The following is a 22,149-nucleotide window of genomic DNA, read 5'->3' on the forward strand; positions in this document are numbered from 1 at the left end:
AATATTATGGTAAAATTGATTGTGCAAATATTTATATTAAGAGTATTGTGGTCTTTCAACTACGGAGATGAACATTTCAAAATCTAAATTACACTTGCATACAAATTTTAGTCCATCTTAACACAAGCCTCCTCACATCTAAGTAAATAAAATATAATAGGAGTCTATTCCTTTATACGTCTTTATTATTGTAATAAGCACTCAGTACAAAGACCGATCTTAAAGGAAATATGAATCTTGCTAACTCGTAGGCAATGGAAGCCCTCCCCAAAGTAACAGGTATCTGATAGTCCAGAGGCTAATACCTTGTACTGACAACTCAGTAATTATAATTAAAAGTCGTTGGTAGAACGCATAAATTTGTAAAAGGTGATATCGACTACTAAAACCCAATCATGAAAAAGCTATGTACTTGTAATGTTATTTATGTTTATTTCAAATCAAGTTCTCTAAGAGATATCATTCGGCATAGGTGGCTTCGTTTGCCTCTTTGGAGCTGACCTCCATGACTTCGCATCCCTGGGCATAGTCCTCGATGCTTGTGTTATCCTTGCCCTTCAAAAGCTCCGCTGCAGCCTGCGCCATCTCCTCGTCCAGCTCCTTCTCAGCCTGGGCATCCAGGGTCGGCTCATCGCTGCTCATCCGATCGCCGAGCTGGCTGGAATGGCTTTCGGTAGCCTGGCGCCTTCTTCTAGACTCCCCTAGCTTACAAAAGTCTACGAAAGTGTCATGCAGATCGGTATGCTTAATATCCAAATCTTCCAGTGCTTGGCAAAAGGCTAGCTTCATCGAATCTTCCGTGCTTCTGCGTTTCCTAGCCTCCTGTTCCGTATTAGTTTCTTCATCCGCAGGCTTTGTTGTCTGCTCTTCGGAGGAACTGTTCGCCTTGTCCTTCTTCTGGCCCTTGTGCTCCTCAGAGGAGCTGCTGGAATCCTCGGTAGATCGTTTACTGATGTGGTTTCCGGTGCTGTCGTCCAGGTCCAGCAGCTCACCGCCATCCTCGCTCTCCGTCAGCATCTGCTCCAGCCAATCCTCCTCGGATTTGGACAGTTTTGTGGGCAGAGCCACTGCAGCACAGAACAGTATGGCTGACATAGCCAGTAGCAATAGTGATCGCTGCATTGATCGCATCCTTGTGGTATATCCTTATGGTATGTAAATAAGCTCTCCTGTGCTCCACTAGGCACACTTTGCGCCACGAATTTCTTTTGCAAACTGACTACGACTGGTGGCAAAGATTTGCCAAGAAACCTCAAAAGTTCGTTCCTGTCCAGATTTCGAAATTACGGGTGCAAATGTAATTAAAGCCTCTATCAAATTCGTATGTTTAAATGCTTATTGCATTATACGAGTATTGCATATAGATTGCACATAACACTCTATCTCATTTTTAGTTTCCGCGGCACTGCGCAATTTCCGAGTTTGCGCCAATTGCGAGTTCAGAAATCCAGACTCAACTCACTTGCATAATTCATGACAACAAATTGAGAGGCTGTGGAACGCGATGCACTATCGAGCTGCCACAGTAATACAGGCGAAATCGCCCTGATAAGTCCACGGATCACCACAGATCAACCCCGACGCGCAATTTGTAATTATAGATGCTTGTTCAAAACAGAAGAGTACAAATGAAATAGTATAATCCGAGTACACAGCAAACAAAAAGGTCGAATATGTTTTGCAGTCACAGAAAATATTTTCCTAGCTGCCCCACTAGTGATGATTACATAAAAGGTTTTAGGAAAAAAATTTAAATTAATTTAAATAATACATTTGGTTTGCTAGCATAAAAATTGTGCTAAATAAGAAATAATAAAAGCCCATACATTCCTAATTTAATTAAAATATTTGTTAACTGATCTAATCTTTAAATGATTCACAGAGAAATCCAGATTTGTTTTTTAATGACCTTCTAATCTTCAAACGCATATTTCACAATTACCGTTTCAAAAAATAAACATTAAATCACTTTGTTATTAAGCTGCAATATGTATTTATTTTCTGGAAAATTATAAATACAAATTTGATTATTGAAATAATTATATTAATTCCGTCACACCAAAAAACTGAAGATTTCAGCGTTTGTCTAGTTCTTCTTTCTGTTTAAGTTCAGCAGGAAAATAAAATCTAACTTGTAAAACAAAAACTTTTCTCATCAAATTTTTAGCATTTTCTTAATCTGCTGGGTTTGTACGCAAAAGGCTATCTTTTCTCGCGCTGTGTAGAAAAACACTCGTAAATTACAATTTGGCCGGCGCAACGTGCCAGCGTAATTGAAGCGTTTCGCGGAGGGAAAGTCAAGTTCAAGAGTTCTCCTAAGTATCCGTAGGATACTGCGACGCCTAAGCCGAAAATGCCAGTTAAGGCAGACAAACAGAACGGTAGAACAAAAAATAAAAGAAAGGATTCCAGAAAAGCTTCGGACGGAATGATAAATAGCAAAAGGATTCCCGTTCTGCTTCGCTGAAGACTGAAGACGTGAGCCGACTGGGAAGTAGGCCCACCAGTAGGCCACATGTGTCCACTGATGAGTGTCCAGTAGGGGCAATTATGGTGTCACCGGTGTTTACCCGACTATTAAATATCCATCAGAAAGTTGGCTATTATTCACCTGAAGGCGCGCCAGTGGCAGCGTCTTAAATAACATCGAAAACAAATTTATTTAACAGCCATCAAAGGGGATTGGCCCATTGCGTCTGTCATAAAAAAGTTATTTGCCTTCTTGCTGTGGATCCGGCTTATTGAATATGATTCCCAGATGTCCTTCGCAACATCAAAGAGAAAGCAGTGGAATGGGAGAGCAAAGTCGCAGGCTCATGCATAATTTAAAGCAATTTGGCATTGTGCTGTTGTGCTGAATCAATTTCCACGCCCAGACAATCAAACGGAAAGTATTCAGACCCGAAATCCATTCCAAGTGCTGCAGTGCTTCCATGCAAATTACACTCTCCACCACTGCAGCACTTTTATGTAAATCCTGGCAGGCACCTGGTGCCGCTGCCCAAAATGGCAGTGAATTAAAGCACCAACATTTTGTCATATTTATTAAAAATTTATCAATGTCATAAAGTTTACCGCACCCGCGCAGAAAACCAACAACAGTCCAGGAACACACGCACACAATGGCCAACGATCAATCAACTTTAAAGCCCTGGCAAGATTTACTTAGGACCTCCAATTGGACCCCAGATGGTGCTTAAAGTCCGCAAGTCGCGGCTTTAATCCACGTTCACCAGTTCAACTTCTTAATAATACATATCGTTTCAATTCAATTTGTTTAAAGCTTAAGAGCACTTTACTTAAATAGAAATTATTAGCACGTCAAGCCTAAAAGTATGCCACTTTTTCTTTAAATCAATTTCTGTTCCTAATTTTCAACCTTTACTGCAACGGCTTTGCAAAAAGTATTGGGTAATTTATTTATTTAGAATTTATTAGAAAACAATAACAATTGAGCAAATTTTTGTTGCTTATTATTTTGCTTGAGTTATTTGTCACATCAACAAAGAAACCCAAAAACACAACACACCCACAGGCCACCCACAACACAAAAAAAAACACACAAAAGAAAAAAATAAAAAAATAACAAAAAATACACTAAAAAAACACACAAAAAACACTAAAAATGTCCCAAGATCCTGTCTCTACACAAGAAGTCTTCCCCGCGGTGGAAACCATCGAAGCAGGAGAAAAATCCGTGGTCGACACTGTCCCAGAGGTTGTGCCCCAAGAAAGAGAGGCTGAGGCCGAAGGGATCTCCAAGCCGGAGGAGGGCAACCAACCACTTGGTGATGCACCGCGAGAGGAGAAGCCACAGAACGAGTCTATACCCATCACCGCACTCGAGGCGACGGAGGAGGGACAGGAAACGGAAACCATCGAACACGAAGCTACCAAAAGAACAGAACAAACGGAAGCCTCAGATGATCTTTCGGCAGAGGAAAGAAAACTGAAGCTGAAGAAGGAGCGAAAGGAGCGTTTGAAGAATTTGGCAACCACTCGCTTTGCCCCGATTGAATTCGAGGACAAAGTTAGTTTTGTAGGGGTATATAAAGAAGAAGTCAGGGATAATGAGGTGGAGGAGGAGGAGGACCACCTAGCCAACATTGATGGGGTCGATGGAGTCGATGAGGACGCGGATTCAAGTGCCACCGACGAGTCAGAAGACGAATTATTCTTGGGACCCAAAATGGTGAGCCTATTCCCGACCTATGGCTTCTCAGATGGCCCTGTTGATAGAAGCATATTCCAAACGGATGTGAAATTTGAAGACATTGATTATTCGGCGAGTTTGACTGGTATAAGCATTGTATCGACGAGAACATTGAAAAGTGAACGCGATCCGGATTCCGTTCAGATGAAAACCAACTTTCTGAGGGATTTCGATGTGCCCAGTCTGTCGGACATATCGGAGGAGCACGAGCCGTCTGCTCAGTCACCGGAGGGTGATAAGCGGTCGCTGATAAGCGTACAGCATGATGATGGTTTCTATGCGGATCCCACGTCGAAGATGGACTCAAGTTCCAGCTCGGCGTCGGAATCGGTTGGGGACATTGAGGAAGAGCACCAGGCTGAGGATGCGGCTCCAGAAAGTGAGGTCGGCTCCCTCGATATCTCCGACATACCTGAATTCAATGAACCACCAGTGTTCAGGACCAGTGTTCCTGAAGAAAAGCATGTGACTCTGGATGAATTCACCATCTTGTCAAAGGTGGCCTTCTCATTACCCGAGATCCGAGAAGATCGTGACATTTCGCTTGCTTTCGAGATCAAGTCGGTGGTCACGGAACTACTGTTCGATCTTTTTGAGGAGACGGCTAAGATTTCGGACCTCCACAACAAGGAGAACGAAATTCGCGCGAAATTGGACAAGAGTAAGCTATTGGACGAGCTGCAAAAAGCCGTCAGTACATATTTGTTTGAAAGGTCCACGAACGAAATGGTGGGCAATCGACTGATAGAGTATTTTAAACGCAATCGCAATGCCCGGGTCTTTGTCACGCTCTCGCAGGAAAGTGACAAACGATTCCATTCCCGATACATGCAGGCACTGGCTCTGCTGGACAGTCTGAAGTATCGACTGGTGGTGGCCAAGCACAAGCACGCCATCCAGATGAACAGGGTGATCCTGGATCTCCACTCCGCCCAGAGTCTCGCCTCGATCACTGAGGAGCGCTTTGAGCATCTGCTCCGGAAACACCTAGTCCGGGCCGACTCAGATTACCTGCGACGTCTAGTCGATCGCGAACTGAGACTAATGACGGTCAAACGGAACGAGATCAGCGACGCCAGACTGTTCCTGATCATAAGAAAGCACACCTTGGGTCACATATTTGGTGTAAGTATGCTGGTCAGCAAACCCAGCACTAGCATTTGAATGTCAATAGTTAATATTCCTCCTTGACTCTGCCAGAAAATCCAAGAACTGGAGACACTAAGTGACTCCTTGAGCATCAGGGACTTCTTGGCCGTGCAAAATGATGTGATTGCCCTGCAAAAGAAAATCGAGGGTAAGCCCGATATTTGCCTCACAAAATTCATTCTTTCATGATCCCATTACCGGCAGAGCGCACTGTCGATCTGAAGAGGATGCGAACGCAGTTCCTCATGGACGTTCATCTCACCCGACACAATCGGGAAAAAGCGCTGGCTCTGGGGGAAAAATTTGAGCTACAGAAAATACTGCTGCGCAACGCCATCAAAAATCAGAGAAACCTGCGAAGACGACTCTACGAAGTGAAATTGGAGCGCAAGACGATGCGTCAGCAGTTAAGGGACCTCACCTTCCAAGGCGGCATCCTGTCGATGCCATCGCTGATGTATGACTTCGACAACACCGTGGAGCGGCTGAAGGAGAAGCGGGAAACGGTCGCCAAGCTCAGAGAAACCATGAAGGCACTCCAGCGTCGGGTCAGCCAACTAGAGGCAAGAAGCATATAGAGTTGTAAGAACAGATAAATCGAATAAACAGTGCACTTTATCACAAAAACGTTTGGCTGCTTTTACTGTGACAATAAGTTCCAACTGAATTTAAAGGCAACACCTTTGTACCCTTGTATCATTTTAATGTGAAATAAACTCCTTTAATACGAATGTATAAACCATTTAGGGTGACAGAGTGCCCTTCAAAACATATGCCCCTATGCAAAGACTGTCAGTAAACGCCTAGGGTACAATCACAAAACCAATGTACACGAGTACACAACAACTCTAAACAGAAACACTAAAAATATAACACAAAAAAAAACAGCAAAAGCTCCTTAAAACCATTATAAAAAATACAAAATATCGTATGCAAAAACGAAAAAAGAAGTAAAGAAAATACATACACAATGGAAACAGAGTTAAATGAAGAACCGCAGATTGATTTGGTCGAGGAAAACGAGATAGCTTTGGCTGAGGAAAATCTCTCAAGATGTTCAGAAGATATCATTAAGTCGGATTCAGAGCCCGTATTAATAGTTTCTATCTCATCAAATAATAACAGTGAAGTAAGGTTAAAAGCCTTAAAAAAGGAGGAAAAAAAGGAACAACTAAAGGAAATCATGAATCGACTAAAGGAGCGCGACGCAGAGGAGTTGCGAAAGAAGCTGGCCGGCAAACAGGAGGAGGTCAAAGGGAAGGACGAAATGGACAGCAAGTCACAAGACAGTTTCCAAAGGGCCCGGTTCAGCTTACAAGTCGAGGAGTGGGATGACACATTGCCAGAGCACAATCTGGATGATGATATCGACAGTGGCACCAAAAGTACCACCAGGCACTCGGATGATGCACCTCCAGCAGCCACTTTGGACGCAGTTGATGCCGAGGAGGATGACTTGCTCGATCCCATCGAAAGCCGTTCGGAATCTGATTCAGAAGCACCAGTGACCCAGAGGTCCAAGAGCATAGATCCCATGCAAGTGGCAGTTAAGTCTTTAATGCTGGTGCCCAGTCTATCGGATATATCGCTGCCAAGTGAACAGCCTCTTCGAAGAAAGTCTACCCAGTCCGTGAAATCATCTCGATCATTATATGTTAGGCGTCTCACAACCGATGACGACACAAGTTTCGATTCCGAAGAGGCGGAAGAAGAGTCCACCAAAGCCCCCAGTGAATTCCGTACTACTGCAATTGAGCAATCGAGCGAGTCGGAATCGCTTGGCGGGTCACTGCCGCCCATTCCAAAAACAGAACCTTTGGAAAATGAAGCCCAACCTTACATGGACATCGAACAGTTGTTTCCGGTCGCATCGGAAAAACTCGTTGAGAACGAAATCGATACGGCAGTCAATCTGAGGATTGCAGAAACACGCCAGATTGTTAATGATTTTATAATCCACTTGATACAGAAGGTAGTCGTGCCGGAGTATCGGGGTACTGAGGAATATACTCGGGTGCGACTGGACAAGGAGAAGCTGCTGGATGGGCTGCAAAGTGCGGTGCATGATTACATGATTGTAAAAGATCAACACAAACAGCTGGAGGATCGAATGATTGAGTACTTCCGCCGCACCAAGAACTTTCGATGCTTTGACCGTCTAACCCAGGACGCCGAGTTGACCTTCTCCCGTCGCCTTGATAACGCCCTGTCCTATCTGTCATATGGCCAAGAGCGCCTCGCCAGGGTGAAGGAGAAATATGGCATTCTAATGAGCACTGCGTTTTTGGAACTCTCCAACGCCATGAACATCGTTCTCAGCACGGAGCATCATCTCGAGCAGACGTTGAAACAGGTCCTGGTTCGCCCGGACGCCGAGACCGACTTCCTCAAGCGCCTGGTTGCCCGCGAACTCCGACTAATGGCCGACCATCGGAATCAAATCAGCGATGCCAGGGTGTTGCTCATGTCGCAGAAGCACACCTTGGGTCGCGTCTTAGAAGTAGGTATCCAGGGATGCACTGTTGCCCAGATGGTTGTTAATTGCGGGGTTGGCAGACATGAAACCCCCACCTGTCAAGTTTCCCCCGTATTTTCCTACATATTCTCCGCCATGTTGTCCGAAATGTTGTCCGCAGTGTTGTCCGCCATGTTGTCCGCTATGTTGTCCGCTATTTTGTTCTCTATATTTCGTCATTTTGCCCGCCATGTTGTCCGCCATGTTGTCCGTCATGTTGTCCGCCATGTTGTTCGCCATGTTGTAAGCCATGTAATCCGCTTTGTTACCAGCCATGTAATCTGCCATCTTATCCATACTCGAATGGAATTTCCACCATATGGAGCTCTTTGTTGCCCATTACGTTGTCCACAATATTTTTTACCAAGAACACCACATCCCAAATATTCCACGATGTAGGCGAAATTCTACCTCTAAAATTGTTTTTCAATGTTCCATATTTTTATAAATTTATTTATTCGCTTCTCTTTTAGCAAATAAGAGATGTAGATACTGTTTGCGCTGGTGTGAGCTTGAATGACTTTATTTCCGTGCAAAACAAGGTGTTGGGGCTCGAAAAGAAGATTGAAGGTATAGTTTTGTGTATATCTCTGTTTTTTCTATTCGATCCCTATGTGAATATTTATCAACTTTATCAGAGCGAAATATTGAACTGAAAAGACAGCGCAGACTATACCACACCGAACTGCATATAACTAAGCACAATCGAGAGAAGTCCCATGAGTTGAAGAACAAGATTCACCAACTTAAAGTTAACCTGCTAGGAAAGCACCGGTTGAGGGATAACTTAAAATCCGTGTTGTGCCATGCGAAATTGGAACACAAAGCCATTCGGAGGCGGTTACATGAGTTGACATGCCAGGGTGGTATCCTGGCTATGCCTGCACTGATGTATGACTACGATCGAACTGTTGCCTATGTTTCGGAAAAGGAGAAAGCGGTCTCGAGTCTACGGGAAACCTTCAAATCACTTACCAATCAACTGCATAGTGTGCTGGCACCTTTCAAGAAAAACTCAGTAGTCATTCAATAGGACTATGTAAACTTGTAAGCCAAATAAATTTTTTTCACAAAAATGACGTAATATTTGTCGTTTAATAAGACTATAAACAATAGAAAATTCAAGACTTCCTGCTCGTAAGCTTATGCATCAACCCAGAATCGGTTGAGAAAATCTCTTAATGAACCATTATGAATTTATATATATCCCCCACATTTTCAGTGTCAAGTTTGTTATTTATTTGCCTGCTTTGTTTATTCCACCCATATATATGTTGAACAAAATGAAACCAAGGGGAAATACCGTTTGGTTGTTCTCATTAATATTTCTAGCAGGCAATTGTTGGAAATTTTCAAAGCTCTAAATATACCAATTCGGAAATTGGCACGCTTTATTCTTAATCATATTTTCTGAGAACTATTTGAGTTTAAAATACACACGACCTGAGTACACTTCAATTAGCCAAAACGAATGAGGGAAATATTTCACTTGAGGACTGCGTCATTTGAAACTAATTGAAGAGATGCTGAATGTATTCCGCAATCTAAAACATATTCCTTAAATATATAGATTGCCTAAGTTTCCAGATTCTTCCAACCTCTGTTCTCACGGCATAATAAGCTATAAAAGATCAATACCTCCAATTGACGGACTGTAATAAATGAAGAAATTAGAAAGGTGCCAGCTGAAGGCGTGAAATATTCGCCAGCGATGTCTGGCTTCTCATTTTTGGCACCATCATAGTTGCACCTGCAACACATAATGTTGTGTGTGTGTTCACTGTAGAGTGAACAATTTCACGCTTCGGACAGGTGAGTTTCGGCATTCCTTTCGCTACATATATACTATAGGTATAGGTAGTCAGTGTATAGATGCGCATCTTGATAATAACTCTGCCCAGAGCTGATGCTGCGACCTCGACACGCTTCGGTGGAATGTTTCACATCGCACACACTCATCGGAGTGTGTTGATGTTTGGTTTATAACGTTGATACGATGATACATATATATATGGATATATGGCTATACGAGTATAGCTATTTGGCTATACGTATGAAATTCATTTTTAGAACGCACCATAGGCAGATAAATAAAGTCTGTACACCCACACAAGCAACAGCAGCAAGAACGTAGAGAGCTCAAGGTTATAGAGGTGATCGGAAAGTGGAAAACTGGGATTTTTGAATTACTTTATTGTACTCATAAATAGATTAACTTAGGCGTATACTTAATATAAGGCGACAAGCCTTTGCGTTGCTTTCATGTGTTGTTTTGTGTGAGTGTGTTCTTTGGTGTTGTATATTGCTTTGGTGAGGAATAGCATTGTGTTCATGTTTCTCATCATACAAAATATATATGGGTGTGTTCACTTAGCATATGTGTAGAAAAGGGTGTGGATCGGGCCGGGATCCATCCTGGCGCTTACTTGCCGAGCAGGATCTTGCGGCCGGCGCCGAGGTTCTGGCCAGCCTGGGTGGCTCCCTTGTTGGAACCGGCCTGCAGACCCACGATGGTCTGGCCGGCCTTCAGCTGCTCATCGGTGAAGTCGCGCTTGCACTCATCGGCGGGCTTGGGGCCCAGGAAGGGACCCTTGAAGTCGGCATGCTTGTAGGTCTGCAATTGTTCGAAAATCGAAGATTAGCCTGGCTCAAAATGGGTTAGAATGGGATTTTGAACTTACGGCACGGCCCAAGGCGAAGATGGTGTTGGTCACGTTGGCAATATCCTTCTTCTCGTACAGATCGACGGTCTGGAAGACATCGATGTCGGGCACACCGTACTCCTTCAGGGCCTTCTGGAAGTTGTTGATGTTCTCCATGAACTTGAACTGGCCGCCCGAGGAGTTGACCTTGGCCACGGCATTGGGCGACAGCACGTTGATCAGCTTGCACAGCACCTGACCGTCCTTGAGCACATCCTCGTAGGCCTGGCCGGCGGGGAACTTCTCGGCAATGATGGCCTCGATCCACTCCTGGGCCTCCTTGTCCATCTCGGGATTGCGCTTGCCGGCAATCTAGGTGGATCGTTTCAAGAATGAGAAAAAAAGGCATACTTTAGGCACAACATTTCACAAAGCTCCTTGTTAGATTTCACACTTCTTCAATCCATTTTCGTGTATACTCGTATACATATATTTTCGTAAGGATCTTATTTTTTCACTGATTGGGTATTCACCTTGGCACGAACGGCACGCTCAAGAGACATGTTTGATTGGTTTGGTTTTGGGTTCGGGTCCTGCGGGATCTTCACTAAAGCTCTGACAAGCTAACACTGATGCCAGCCAACGGGGCGTATGCGGCTTTTAAAGCGCGAGAGAGCGTTCTCCGACGAATTCGTTCAAGAATTTTCCAAAAATATATCCGAATTCGGAGTCGAGTGTGTGAAAATTTCGCAGCGTGGGCGTTCTGTATATCTATTCGAAACGCCGACTTTGCCCGTCTCCCGCGTATGAGTCGTGCGTTATAATTTTAGATCATCATCGGCCGAGAAAAAGGAAAAATCCAAATGCTTCATCATTTTCACACATTTCCAATCGATGGGTGCGGTGTGTATGTGTGCATGTGTGTGTGTGTAGATTGTGCTCAAAGTGCTCATTTGCATGTTAGCCGCATTTTTTCGGACTTGCTGCTGTCCTGCTGTCATTTTGCACTCATTTCGGGCGCGTGCATTCGTTGGCCGTAATTTCCATCGGCATGCAATGGGTCATAATTAAAAATGGCAGCAAATTGGCTCCCATCGAGCGACACATCCTCCAGAATTTACAGGCAGATTTATGGTGACAAGTACATCCTTACAATATTCACGCAGTTCCCAGTGCATTTTCTTGTTAAGTGGACCTTCTGAATAAACCGCCTGATTATTTACTTATTTTAACGCTTAAAACTTTAAAAATGTCTATGTACTCAATAAACTTTTCTGAAAACGCTCTCGGGTTTTCAAAGTTTGGGTTTTATTGCTGTTTTAAATGTATTTAATTAAATTTAATCATTCAAGACGAGATGCAAGAAATGTATGGTTTTATATGTTAATATGTCGGTTATTTTTGTAAAAGAATAGTCGAAATAATGTCATACTATTTCGATAATTTCGATTGATTTAAATGAATATAAATTTTATAAAATTATTGATTTTGATTTGGGCTTTTATTTACAGGACTGCTAAGGGCTATTAACAATAATAAAATGAATAACAACAATTTAACGCTCTTTTAAACACCTCTCTTGATTGCAATACTGCATTTAATGCATTAGCCATACAATGCATTTATAATCTGATAATGCATATCAAACTGGCCTCGAGGGAAAAAGAGCCATTTACAAGCATTAAAAAGCAAGATGACAGCTATTACTTTAGGAGCGGAAAATTAAGTTGAATTGCGTGGTCTGTGTTATTGGAAAGCACTTTGTTGGAGGACAGCCGTCACCAAAACATGCCTTCAAAATTAACATCGGGAGGGCAATAAAGTGAAGACGACCAGTCAAGGCGACTGGGAACTGTCAAAGTTCGTGCCCCCCAACAAAAATGAATATTTTATTAGAGTGTTTCGAAGGAGAGCCAAACAAACAAATCGCACAGCGATATCTATTTTGGGATGGGGCAAAATCTTTTGCTAGAGAAGATACAATTTCGATAACACTCGGAAAATCTACGAGATACACGTAAAAGGCGCGACGAAATTGTGCTATGGGTAGCGCGAATATTTCTGAATTCTCGATGTCGAACAGGTGGAACCGAGCCGAAATAGTTGAGATTTTCCAGGCTTTTCTTGTTTTTCCCTCGTCCGAGAAAAACAGATGGCGTGTTCGTTTATTTTTACCGCCTCCTTGGCCCGCGGCACTTCGTCGACGAAGCGCTTTCTTTTTTACATTTTTATTTTAATTAACAAATACGCGGCGAATTGAAGTAAACCGCATTTGTTGCCATTTAAGTGAATTAAATGTGCCCCAGGCTGGGTTTTGACTATTGTCTTCGCCAAAAATTTAATTAATGCCCCGCAGTTGGGCGGCCATTTTTTACGGCAATTAAATTATTGTAATTGCATTCGCCGACGAGGGGAGTGGCTCATCAAGTGAAAGAATCAAATTCAATTACGATATGGCACCCTCGATGGTTTTGGAAAGCACTGCCGCCTCCCTAGGATTGCAATTCAAACAAATGGCTGATTAAATGTTTATCCGGACCCCAGAGTCCTTCATGCATCCTCATCAGGCGACATTCCCCTTCATCGTTTTGGCCAAATTGCACAGAGGACACACACGGCGGCCCAATTGCGTATGTGTTGTGTTGCGTGCTTGAGTTTGTGTTGGGCCAGGAAAATTAGATTCGAGTGTGCAAACATCCTGGCGGGGGACCATTTTGCAGGCGCTAAGTTAGCCGGGATTATTTTCCCATAAATCAGCATAAAAAATCCACATCCAGGCCAAAGGCCTGCGCCCCGCAAAATGGCCAGCACACAATGGTCCGAAAATGGCAACGCATATCCGAAATGAAGTCAAGCGAAAATGAGGTCGTTGGGGAAAAAGGCACCAAGGGATCCAATAGATCCAACGGAGCCAATGGATCCAAAGGATTCGGCGCGCCCTTGGGGCATCGAGCAACCACTTGCTGGCATTTGTGCCGCTTCCGTTGGCTTACAGTGAAGCTTGGCGGAAACGGAAATTGAGTCAAGCGTTTCAGTTTGCAGACTGCAATTTCATTTATAAACAAACACAAAACAGACAACATCAATTCGAATACAGAATACGGATACTGGGAACTCGTGCCCCATTGCCAGTGAGTTGGCCGTCTATAAATAGACGCATTATTTATTTAAGCTCAACATTTAATTGGAAAATCATGCCCAATGTCGTCATTTTGTTAGCGAAAATAAACATTCGATTCGCCGCGGTCATGGCATCGAGTAGTTATTTATAAGTTTCTCATAATTTCTGTAGACATTTTTCAGCTTCTTGCGACAAAAGCAATTAAATAAATTTCACATTTTCACTTTGTCGTCGAGAGAACATTCGTAGCACAATGTTGGAGGAATTATACGTTTTGTATTTAAAATTGTTTACCTTTTGGCCAATTTTTTGGTACCCAAAATATTTTGGTTTAAGCGAAACAATAACTGCCAACTTTTGGCCAATCATAAAATTTAATTGCATTTATTTATGAACTCAACACACGTTCAACGTACAAATCAATTAGAATATGTCCTTTGTTGTTAATACAAATGTTTATTAGTTACATGTTGATTTTATCAATTAATTTTTAACTCGATTCTAAGACCAGAGAGCATTTTAAAATTCATTTGAACTTGGTTCAACAATGATTGCGAAACGGAATCTTTTGAACTTCTTGTTTGATAGATGTTTGTTCTCTTCCGTTCTGTTTGGCTTTCACCCAATATCTTTCAACCAAACGGACTTCGCTAAATCTTGAGACGTAAGCCTCAGATAAATGATACTGGCGCTGTGGGCGTGGCCCGGCCTACGCCCCCGAAAAACCCGAAAAAAGGTTAATTAGAAATTCACCTGGACCGCAACCGAGATGCCTAGCACTCAACCACAACAAAAAGGTCTTTCTGCTCCACCAGCTGGCCGAGAATACGGAAGGTGAAAGTAATATAATAGAAATTAATATTTGCGAGGGCGGTTAGTTGGCCGAAAAGTATACGGATTTTTAATCAATAATTCAACTGTGACTGCTTTCGAGTTTACGACCAACTCAGCAGCGGCCAAAGGCAAGATGTTTGACCCGAAATAAAATCAGCAAATATTGGCCCAAGTAATAATCGAAGAGCTAAACCCGAAATCGCTTGTCCCAATGGTCGATTGCGAAAACTTTGTCAATATTTCAGTATCACGCTTCGACGACTTCTGGCCTCCAAATGTTCTCAATGCTCACAATGCGCCCATTGGGCAATGGGAATTGGCAACGTGGAATGGCCTGGTCTAATTGAATTTCCTGGCTAACACTTTAAAGCTGGTTGCCGGGCTGCCTGGGTGCAACTAGGAGCCTGTAATGAGGTTTCATCCACTGCCCCCGCATCGAAAAACTTTCCATTTGGACAAATTGACTGGCAGGCGCTGAGCAGGCAGACTTCAAAGCAGCATTTTCACTAAATCAATTTGCACAATGTAGGCTCAAGGAGTTCTGGACCCTCCTGCCATCACTTGCGAAGGGGAAAAGTTTGTCACAAAAGTTGTCGCCTGTCATCCATAACTCGATTTGTAAATGGCAACGTGTGCCGCATTAGGGTTCTCTCCTGGATGGGCTCCACTTTTTAAAAGCTATGCTAATTTGAAGCCATTATACGCCCAATTATGGGATTCCTTGTGCCAGGAAATGTGTGAACACATAGGGAGATTGGCGAAAGTTGAAAACTTGTATTTCATTTGCAAAAAAACACACAACATAAAGCATAGGTAAATAAGAAATCACAGACATTTTGATATAATGTGGGTACAAGTATGCGGTAAGAAATGAATCCATTTGAAATTTATTTAATGAAATTAAATTTCATTTGTGTACGAGTTTATGCTTCTCAGATTGTAATTTCCACATTAAAATTACGAAGGGCATACTTAATTTGCATTTTCCTATCTATGGTTGTAATTATTGTTTTGGAAAAACCTTTTTCCCCTTTGAATTTTACACTTGTGTTTTGCTGCGTCTAATTTATGCCGGTTAAAAAGTCCTTGCCAGTTCGATTTTAATTATTTATTTTAGCTTCATAAAAACAACAATAATTATTTAAATTAAATTGCCTTTCCGCCCAGTTCGCACAGTAAATTTGCCTTTATATATCAATTTGATTCCGCGAGGCTGAGGCATTTGGACATTTCCCAGTGGGTGGCATTGCATCATCATCGTCCGCCGCTGGAATTGCCCATAAATAAAGTCGCATGTATGGGGCAACGTGGCCTTTAATCGAATTTAAGCGACATGCAAATACACACAGAAAAGTGGTAGAAAAAATGTTGCATTTTGAGTGTCGACACAGTTTATGCTCTAAGGAAAAAAGTAAGTGATTCAACTAAAACTTTTTTAATATACGACGTCCGTAAATGACATTATAAAAAATGTATAGAGATTTTTGTGTTGCAAATATTTATTATTTGTTTCCTTTATAAAACAAAATACAATATAAATACGTTTTCGAGAACACTTGGCATAATAAAGTAATGGTTAATAATTATAAATCAAGGCAACAACAATATTTTAAGTATTAAAAGCTATTCTGATTTATGAAACACTTGTGTATATACAAATTTTTCATTGCGACTGGCTTGTCCACATAAAATTGCAAATTGATGCAAATCACCAGACAAAGTTGCTAATCTCTGCGGCAAAAGAGTAAGACAGAGCTTAAGTAAAATTATTCAGTTTTATATATTTGGGGCCCCGGATGCGCTTTTGGTTGGCCGTTGACAGAAAGCTAAAGCATTCCGGTGGCCATGACAAAAAATCTCTGTACAAGCACTGACAACGTGAAGGGCAGATAAATGTTGAGACAACGCCGGGTGAAATTGAAAAACTTGCTGAGCGCAAAGTTTGCCGCGTGCCTTGGATGGATGTTGCTCCGCCTCGGATGCCAGCAAGAGGCATTAGGAATGGCTGCATCTTTCCCGACACTTGGCAGCTGAAAAGTCAGACGGTCAGGGGGTCAGAGGAGCAGACATCCGACGAGAGGACCAGGTGCACGTAGACGCCAAGCTGTAAAGATGGACGTGGATGTGGATGTGGAGCTCGGTGCGTGCGCCAAAGTTTGTTCGAGTTGGCTGACCAGGGCATCGAGTTACTTGCTCTTCGAGGTTCGATGCGGAGCAATTAGCAAACTGGTCCTCGAACAGGATTACCCCGCTCAACTGGAGGGCACTCGATATGGCTATTAGGCCTGACAAGCTGTCATTAGGGCGCAAACGTCCGGAGCAGCCAAATATTTGCCAGCGTTTTGGATGTAAACAAGGGTCACTCGCATATATGTTAATGAGCTTGCTTAAGGGTCGCGGCCAACCGCTAAATTACTTTGAATTTGGCGGAAATACACATATATTTTCCCTTCACCAGAGCAAATATACTCTGGCTGCACCCACATAAAAGGGTTGGATGTTTAGATATCCGTTTACCCCCTCAATAGTTTACGCTTTTAAGAGGGAAATTTATCAGATTATTTCGCACGAGTTTCTATAATAATTTTTAATTGGCGTACTTAAGAAATATGTTATAGAAAATTATCATCTGGCATTAATAAGAATATTTCACTTTGTATTGCTATTTTCATAGATAAATATCTGTATGCAAGAAATCCAATCACAATTTAGGTTTAATTAGGACTTCAGCTATATAAACAATATTTTTTAGAATTTATGATTATAAGCAATGTAAGCGATCGAATCAACCCCGTTGGCAGCTTAATTAAACAAGCCTTCTGATGAGCAGTGCTACTCCACTTTCTCGGTGACTGGGGCAGATGAGGATGGGAACTGAAAGCTGCCGACGCTCTCCATCGTCTGGCGAAGCTTCTCCAAGCCACTGCAGTTGGCCTCGTAGGCATCCAGCTGCTGCATCGCGGTGAACCAGCGCCGCAGACGTGGGAACTGCGACAGGGGAAACATGAGATTGACGGTGCTCAATGTGGTCACGATGGATAAGTCGGCGAGCGTCAGCTGAAACCGCGGCAACAAAGGTGAAATTCTAGACTTAATTGAGCCGCCACAACGACAGGGAATCGCAATCAGATGAGGTGGTTTTTTACCTGTGGCCCTGCCATAAAATCGCTATTTTCCAGGTAGCGCTCCATGATAATATACGCCTCGGTCAGCTTGCGTTCATGATGTGCCACATCGACATGGGCAAATCCCTGGCGGACAATCGCCGACTTAAAAATAAAACCATATGTAAATATATGTAAACATCTAGTTTTAATTGCAAAACACCCACCATAAAATCACTGTCACGCCGGAACAAAAAGGAGCACTCAAAGAGCAGGAGGTTCAGGACCTTCATCCGTTCGCCGTGCTCCTGGGGCCACAAACTACCGCCCTCGTTGAACTTCTCCGCCAGGTGAATGAGTATAGCATGGCTATCCGTCAGCACCAGATCACCATGGACTAAGGTGGGCACACTGTGCTGGGGATTCAACTAAAAATGCCACAATATAAAAACACTATTAACGATTTCGTATAATTATAATGAATTGCAAATTTACTCGAATTAAATTTAAATATAAATACTGCAAACATATCCACTGAATAAATTTGCTCACTTACCGCTAAGAAATCTTTTTGGAATTGCTCGCCCTTGAAGAGATTCACAAACCTTAGCTCGACATCTATATCCAGCAATTTGATTAGCATAAGACAACTGCGGACGGGCGGACTGCGTTCGTCGTAATACAAAATCGGCTTGGGCTGTGACATATCGTTAAGATCAGGTAGAAAAACAGACAAACGAACGCCTTGAAAGCCGATCAGTAACTGAATTGGAAAGCATATGTCGCAGTGGGACATGTGGCATTTGTGTACTTTTATAAAGTTCATCATTATATTATTAAAAATGGCTTAATTTATTTAAATAAAACTGTGCAAATGTAAATGTAAACAGATAGGAAAGATAACGAAGACATTTTAAATTTGGCGCTCATTTTTAAATTCGTGTGGTATCCCTGATATAGTGTTTAAAAACGACTTACTAACCCGCACTGTTAACCGGACTGTTAGCTACAGCTGATCAGCCACACTTTCTGGGCAAGAAGAAGCACCTGCATTGTCCCGAATTAAACCAGAAAAACATTTAATTTTCTTGGTTTCATTACTGAAAGTCAGGTTACTTTGTGTCCAGCCCCCTAAACAATGTACCTCTCGCGCCAATTGAGACTGCTGCCCAGGGCGAACATCGCGCGCAGCTTGAGTTCCAGCGGAGCACATTACACAACAGCGGCGCCGGCGGAAGATGTCCCCATTGAGATTCCCAATCGGATCGAGCGTTCGCCCACCGATCTTCTCCAGGCTCTGGCAGGCACCGTGGCCAGGGATCATACCGCACCGCACTACAAGTACCACGATGACCCGTTCCTGATACCCATGTCCAATGCGGCGAAGCGTACTTATGCCATGTCAAAGGAATCGGGACGCAAGGCGGCCAAGTGGATCAAGGAGGAGCACCGCGATTTGTTTATGGTGAGTAGCCAGGTGAAAGTGTTACCACATACATACTTATCATTTCCCATGTCACAGCACCAAGAAGCACAGCCGGCCATCGAGAAATTCGCACCTAGCATGGTCTATACCGAGGATTCGGTGGTGGACGAGAGCTCCCTTGCCCAACTGATTTCCCAGGGTGAACTTAAAGACGCTGTTCTAGTCTACAACCTCCTGGAGCAAAAGGGAAATCCAATCAGTCCCGATCTTAAGCAGAGCCTTCTGGAACTGGTTTGCTTCCACAACAACCAGGAACCGCTGCCGGCGGAATACATTGAAGAGCGCTGGTTCATGCAGAACAATCGACGACGAGAGCGTGGTGGCAAGACCTGGAAGGATGGCGATCTGGCAGAGAAACTGTACTCTGAAATTGAGCCCAAGACGCCGCAATCATATGCCTCGCTTATCCGAGGAATGGCTAAGTACTTGCAGTGCGAGCGGGCATACGCATTGCTCCAGGAGGCTGGCGAGAAGCGGGTGCAACTGGACACCAACACCTTCAACTCCGTTATCGAAATAGCGAGCTTCCTGAAGGACACAGCCGAGCAGCGATGGCAGCTCTGCACGGAGCTTCTGAATGAAATGTCGCAGCAGAAGCTGAGACCCAACTTGGGAACTCTGAACGCGGTGCTGCAGTGCATTAGCACCTTTGGCAACTTTAAGCTGGCGCGCACGGCTGCCCTACAAGCTCTGCCGGAATTCAAACAATTGGGTGTGAGTCCAAGCCTGGGAAGCTACTACTACCTTCTGATCATCTTCTGCCGAGAAAGAGGACCAGTGTCCCATGTTATTGTGGATATCCTTAACGATATTTCTGGCAAGGAGTTCCAGATTCAGCATCCCAAAGACACATACTTCTTTGCCACCGCCATGGATGTGTGCCGCAATCATTTACACGACAAATCGCTGGCGAAGAAGGTAGACGAACTGCTGCACACGGGCAAGAACTACGATTTGATTGGCGACTCCTTCAAGGAATCAATCTACTACCGCAACTATCTAGCTCTGCTATGCCAAACCGAGTCGATAGATGAATTCATGCTGAGCTACGACTTGCTGGTGCCCAACATCTACATTCCCGAACCGGGTATCATGGAGGAGATTCTTAGAGCCATTGAGATCAACGGCGGCGTTGAGTATGTGCCACGCATTTGGTCTGACATGGTGGTATTTGATCACACGCACCGAGAGAGTCTTCTACTCTATGTTCTTCGCATCTTGGTAGATAATAAGCCGAATCCAGATTCCCCAGCCCAAGCACAGTTGCCGGAGCAGGGCGCCAAGGTGGCGCTGGATATGTACGAAAGGGTGGAGGAGGCTATCAGGCGACTCCGAAAGGTGTCCTTCACCGGCCAAATGCTGGGAGATATACTCACGCTTCTCGTTCGCGGAGGTAACTACGAGAAGGCGACGGAGGTCTTCGCCCACATTGACAAAAACCAGCACAGAATTCCCGGAACACCCAGCTTAAATGCTCTGCTGGAATTTGTGGACGCAAGTGTGCAGGAGAAGTCACCCAGCCAGGCGCTGTTCGCCCTGCAATACGCCGTTGAAAACAACATCGATTCCAGGGCGTTAGCCAAACGCATTCACGAAGGATTTACCCTAAATGAAACACACCTGTCCAAGCTGAAATCGCTTGTGGGCGAAAGTTTTCTCGACAAGTAATAGATATAATGATTTGTAACTGATATAATGAACGCTGTTAAATAAATTACCATTAACTAAATACTAGTATGGTTTCATTCAACAGAATAATTTAAAACTTTGCCATAGAATAGACGTTACTGAATACACAGTATTCTTAATATTTTGTAAAGCTTTGTCAATAAAAGGGTTTTGTACTATTTTAACATGTCAGCCGATCAGTTGTGAGATTTGTAAACATTAAACATTAATTTCTCTTGGTCAAGTTGTGAGTAACAATACCAAATATTGACTAGTATAAAATGTATGATATATGTACCCGAAGAATTTGAATATCAATTCAGATTCAAATTGTGACTAGAGCGTCTTAAAATAAACAATACTGATTAGTAATTTGTTAAGAAGTAAATATAAGTAAATGCCTCTAATGAATGTCAAAAACGGGTACGACAGAATTCAAATCTATTCCTCCTTTGGAGAGAAGGCGGCTATGGGGTCCCAGTTCACCCCGTCGTGGGGCAGATCACTGCGCAGAAACGGCGACAGCCATGTGAGATGCATTCTCTTGCCCAGAACCATCTCCAGGTTACCCCGCAAGCCGCGATCGTACTTCCTTGTGCCGCGCTCCCTTGTCACTGCACCGCTCTTGAATATCGACCAGTGGAAGACAAGGAGCAGGGATGATATGGCGAAGCCCAGAAGGGTAAGGTCATATATGACCAAATAGAAGGACTCCCAGCTTGGCGACAGCAATAGGCTAACCACAGGAGCAAAGATGGTGAACAGCGTGGACCAGCGCCAGTAGACATCCAGATGGAGATGCCACAGATAGATGCTCTCCATGATGGCAGCCGCCAAGGAGCCGATAATCATGTACACCAGGTAGTAGAAGAAGTACCTGTAGTTGTGGTGCCCGATGCAGCAGCAAGTGAATCGACAGTGGTGGTCCCGCTTCAGCACGCACACGTTGCACACTTCGCAGTGCCAGGATCGAGGTGGCACCAGTGTTTGGCAATCGTGGCAAGAGTGCCACCGGGCCAGCTGCCCCGCATCCATCGGTGGCTTTAAAAGCTCCTCTATAAAGATAATCTTAGAAGGGATACCACAAAATCATTGCTGTGTACCCACTCCGTATACTAGTGTCCACAAGCATGCAGGCCAGCATGTTGGAGGTGATGTTGAAGATGACGAAGAGGCTGGCCACCCAGAATAACGTGTACCAAAAGCCTCCGATGGCAAACAGTTCCGGCATGACAACGGTAACATGGAAGATGTATGTCACGGGCACGAAGACAGCCACCAGGAGGAAACATGCGAAATCCGAAATGGAACGCGGCTTGATCCGATCCCACGAGCGCAAAATCATCTTGCTCCCGTTATTTTTTGTACCCCCAACTGAGACAGTGCTGCAAAGCGATTTCTGGCAGTGCTGCTAACG

At 43.7% G+C, this 22,149-nt stretch overlaps 7 protein-coding genes across 7 annotated transcripts; 3 read left to right on the top strand and 4 right to left on the bottom strand.

The window, feature by feature from the left end:
• Positions 1–412: 412 nt before the first annotated feature.
• LOC6529977 lies at positions 413–1,224 on the bottom strand. The gene has a single exon (XM_002090887.4). The coding sequence runs from the start codon at positions 1,129–1,131 to the stop codon at positions 460–462; it is 672 nt and encodes a 223-aa protein (XP_002090923.2). The 5' UTR covers positions 1,132–1,224; the 3' UTR covers positions 413–459.
• A 2,328-nt stretch (positions 1,225–3,552) lies between these two features.
• Positions 3,553–5,989, top strand: LOC6529978. Its single transcript, XM_002090888.3, has 3 exons — positions 3,553–5,338; positions 5,414–5,510; positions 5,567–5,989. The coding sequence occupies exons 1-3, from the start codon at positions 3,626–3,628 to the stop codon at positions 5,938–5,940; spliced, it is 2,184 nt and encodes a 727-aa protein (XP_002090924.1). The 5' UTR covers positions 3,553–3,625; the 3' UTR covers positions 5,941–5,989.
• A 173-nt stretch (positions 5,990–6,162) lies between these two features.
• Positions 6,163–8,953, top strand: LOC6529979. The gene is made up of 3 exons (XM_002090889.4): positions 6,163–7,862; positions 8,351–8,447; positions 8,516–8,953. The coding sequence occupies exons 1-3, from the start codon at positions 6,333–6,335 to the stop codon at positions 8,908–8,910; spliced, it is 2,022 nt and encodes a 673-aa protein (XP_002090925.1). The 5' UTR covers positions 6,163–6,332; the 3' UTR covers positions 8,911–8,953.
• A 1,097-nt stretch (positions 8,954–10,050) lies between these two features.
• Positions 10,051–11,186, bottom strand: LOC6529980 (muscle-specific protein 20). The gene is made up of 3 exons (XM_002090890.3): positions 11,053–11,186; positions 10,559–10,891; positions 10,051–10,491 (listed from the first exon to the last, which is right to left on the bottom strand). The coding sequence occupies exons 1-3, from the start codon at positions 11,080–11,082 to the stop codon at positions 10,300–10,302; spliced, it is 555 nt and encodes a 184-aa protein (XP_002090926.1). The 5' UTR covers positions 11,083–11,186; the 3' UTR covers positions 10,051–10,299.
• Positions 11,187–17,009: 5,823 nt separating this feature from the next.
• LOC6529982 (glutathione S-transferase E14) lies at positions 17,010–18,344 on the bottom strand. Its single transcript, XM_002090892.4, has 4 exons — positions 18,135–18,344; positions 17,806–18,006; positions 17,621–17,743; positions 17,010–17,531 (listed from the first exon to the last, which is right to left on the bottom strand). Exons 1-4 carry the CDS (start codon positions 18,282–18,284, stop codon positions 17,307–17,309), a joined length of 699 nt encoding a protein of 232 aa, XP_002090928.1. The 5' UTR covers positions 18,285–18,344; the 3' UTR covers positions 17,010–17,306.
• A 248-nt stretch (positions 18,345–18,592) lies between these two features.
• On the top strand, positions 18,593–20,793 carry LOC6529983 (protein PTCD3 homolog, mitochondrial). Its single transcript, XM_002090893.4, has 2 exons — positions 18,593–19,043; positions 19,101–20,793. The coding sequence occupies exons 1-2, from the start codon at positions 18,717–18,719 to the stop codon at positions 20,730–20,732; spliced, it is 1,959 nt and encodes a 652-aa protein (XP_002090929.1). The 5' UTR covers positions 18,593–18,716; the 3' UTR covers positions 20,733–20,793.
• On the bottom strand, positions 20,717–22,135 carry LOC6529984 (probable palmitoyltransferase ZDHHC24). The gene is made up of 2 exons (XM_002090894.4): positions 21,840–22,135; positions 20,717–21,787 (listed from the first exon to the last, which is right to left on the bottom strand). Exons 1-2 carry the CDS (start codon positions 22,075–22,077, stop codon positions 21,174–21,176), a joined length of 852 nt encoding a protein of 283 aa, XP_002090930.1. The 5' UTR covers positions 22,078–22,135; the 3' UTR covers positions 20,717–21,173.
• Between the last annotated feature and the right edge of the window lie 14 nt (positions 22,136–22,149).

The sequence above is a fragment of the Drosophila yakuba genome, chromosome 2R (assembly GCF_016746365.2).
Source record: "Drosophila yakuba strain Tai18E2 chromosome 2R, Prin_Dyak_Tai18E2_2.1, whole genome shotgun sequence".
In the NCBI taxonomy this organism is placed as follows: domain Eukaryota; kingdom Metazoa; phylum Arthropoda; class Insecta; order Diptera; family Drosophilidae; genus Drosophila; species Drosophila yakuba.

Excerpts from the sequence above, each read along its gene's own strand:
- LOC6529977 (XM_002090887.4), bottom strand. The coding sequence starts at position 1,131 with ATGCGATCAATGCAGCGATCACTATTGCTACTGGCTATGTCAGCCATA.
- LOC6529978 (XM_002090888.3), top strand. The coding sequence starts at position 3,626 with ATGTCCCAAGATCCTGTCTCTACACAAGAAGTCTTCCCCGCGGTGGAA. Across the intron at positions 5,339-5,413 it reads CCTTGGGTCACATATTTGGT|AAAATCCAAGAACTGGAGAC; the intron begins GTAAGTATGCTG and ends TGACTCTGCCAG. Across the intron at positions 5,511-5,566 it reads CCTGCAAAAGAAAATCGAGG|AGCGCACTGTCGATCTGAAG; the intron begins GTAAGCCCGATA and ends CATTACCGGCAG.
- LOC6529979 (XM_002090889.4), top strand. The coding sequence starts at position 6,333 with ATGGAAACAGAGTTAAATGAAGAACCGCAGATTGATTTGGTCGAGGAA. Across the intron at positions 7,863-8,350 it reads CCTTGGGTCGCGTCTTAGAA|CAAATAAGAGATGTAGATAC; the intron begins GTAGGTATCCAG and ends CTTCTCTTTTAG. Across the intron at positions 8,448-8,515 it reads GCTCGAAAAGAAGATTGAAG|AGCGAAATATTGAACTGAAA; the intron begins GTATAGTTTTGT and ends CAACTTTATCAG.
- LOC6529980 (XM_002090890.3), bottom strand. The coding sequence starts at position 11,082 with ATGTCTCTTGAGCGTGCCGTTCGTGCCAAG. Across the intron at positions 10,892-11,052 it reads AGCGTGCCGTTCGTGCCAAG|ATTGCCGGCAAGCGCAATCC; the intron begins GTGAATACCCAA and ends CGATCCACCTAG. Across the intron at positions 10,492-10,558 it reads TCTTCGCCTTGGGCCGTGCC|ACCTACAAGCATGCCGACTT; the intron begins GTAAGTTCAAAA and ends GAACAATTGCAG.
- LOC6529982 (XM_002090892.4), bottom strand. The coding sequence starts at position 18,284 with ATGTCACAGCCCAAGCCGATTTTGTATTACGACGAACGCAGTCCGCCC. Across the intron at positions 18,007-18,134 it reads TCCAAAAAGATTTCTTAGCG|TTGAATCCCCAGCACAGTGT; the intron begins GTAAGTGAGCAA and ends TGGCATTTTTAG. Across the intron at positions 17,532-17,620 it reads ATTTTATGGCAGGGCCACAG|CTGACGCTCGCCGACTTATC; the intron begins GTAAAAAACCAC and ends CCGCGGTTTCAG.
- LOC6529983 (XM_002090893.4), top strand. The coding sequence starts at position 18,717 with ATGTACCTCTCGCGCCAATTGAGACTGCTGCCCAGGGCGAACATCGCG. Across the intron at positions 19,044-19,100 it reads AGCACCGCGATTTGTTTATG|CACCAAGAAGCACAGCCGGC; the intron begins GTGAGTAGCCAG and ends CCCATGTCACAG.
- LOC6529984 (XM_002090894.4), bottom strand. The coding sequence starts at position 22,077 with ATGATTTTGCGCTCGTGGGATCGGATCAAGCCGCGTTCCATTTCGGAT. Across the intron at positions 21,788-21,839 it reads TGTGGACACTAGTATACGGA|AGGAGCTTTTAAAGCCACCG; the intron begins GTGGGTACACAG and ends TTATCTTTATAG.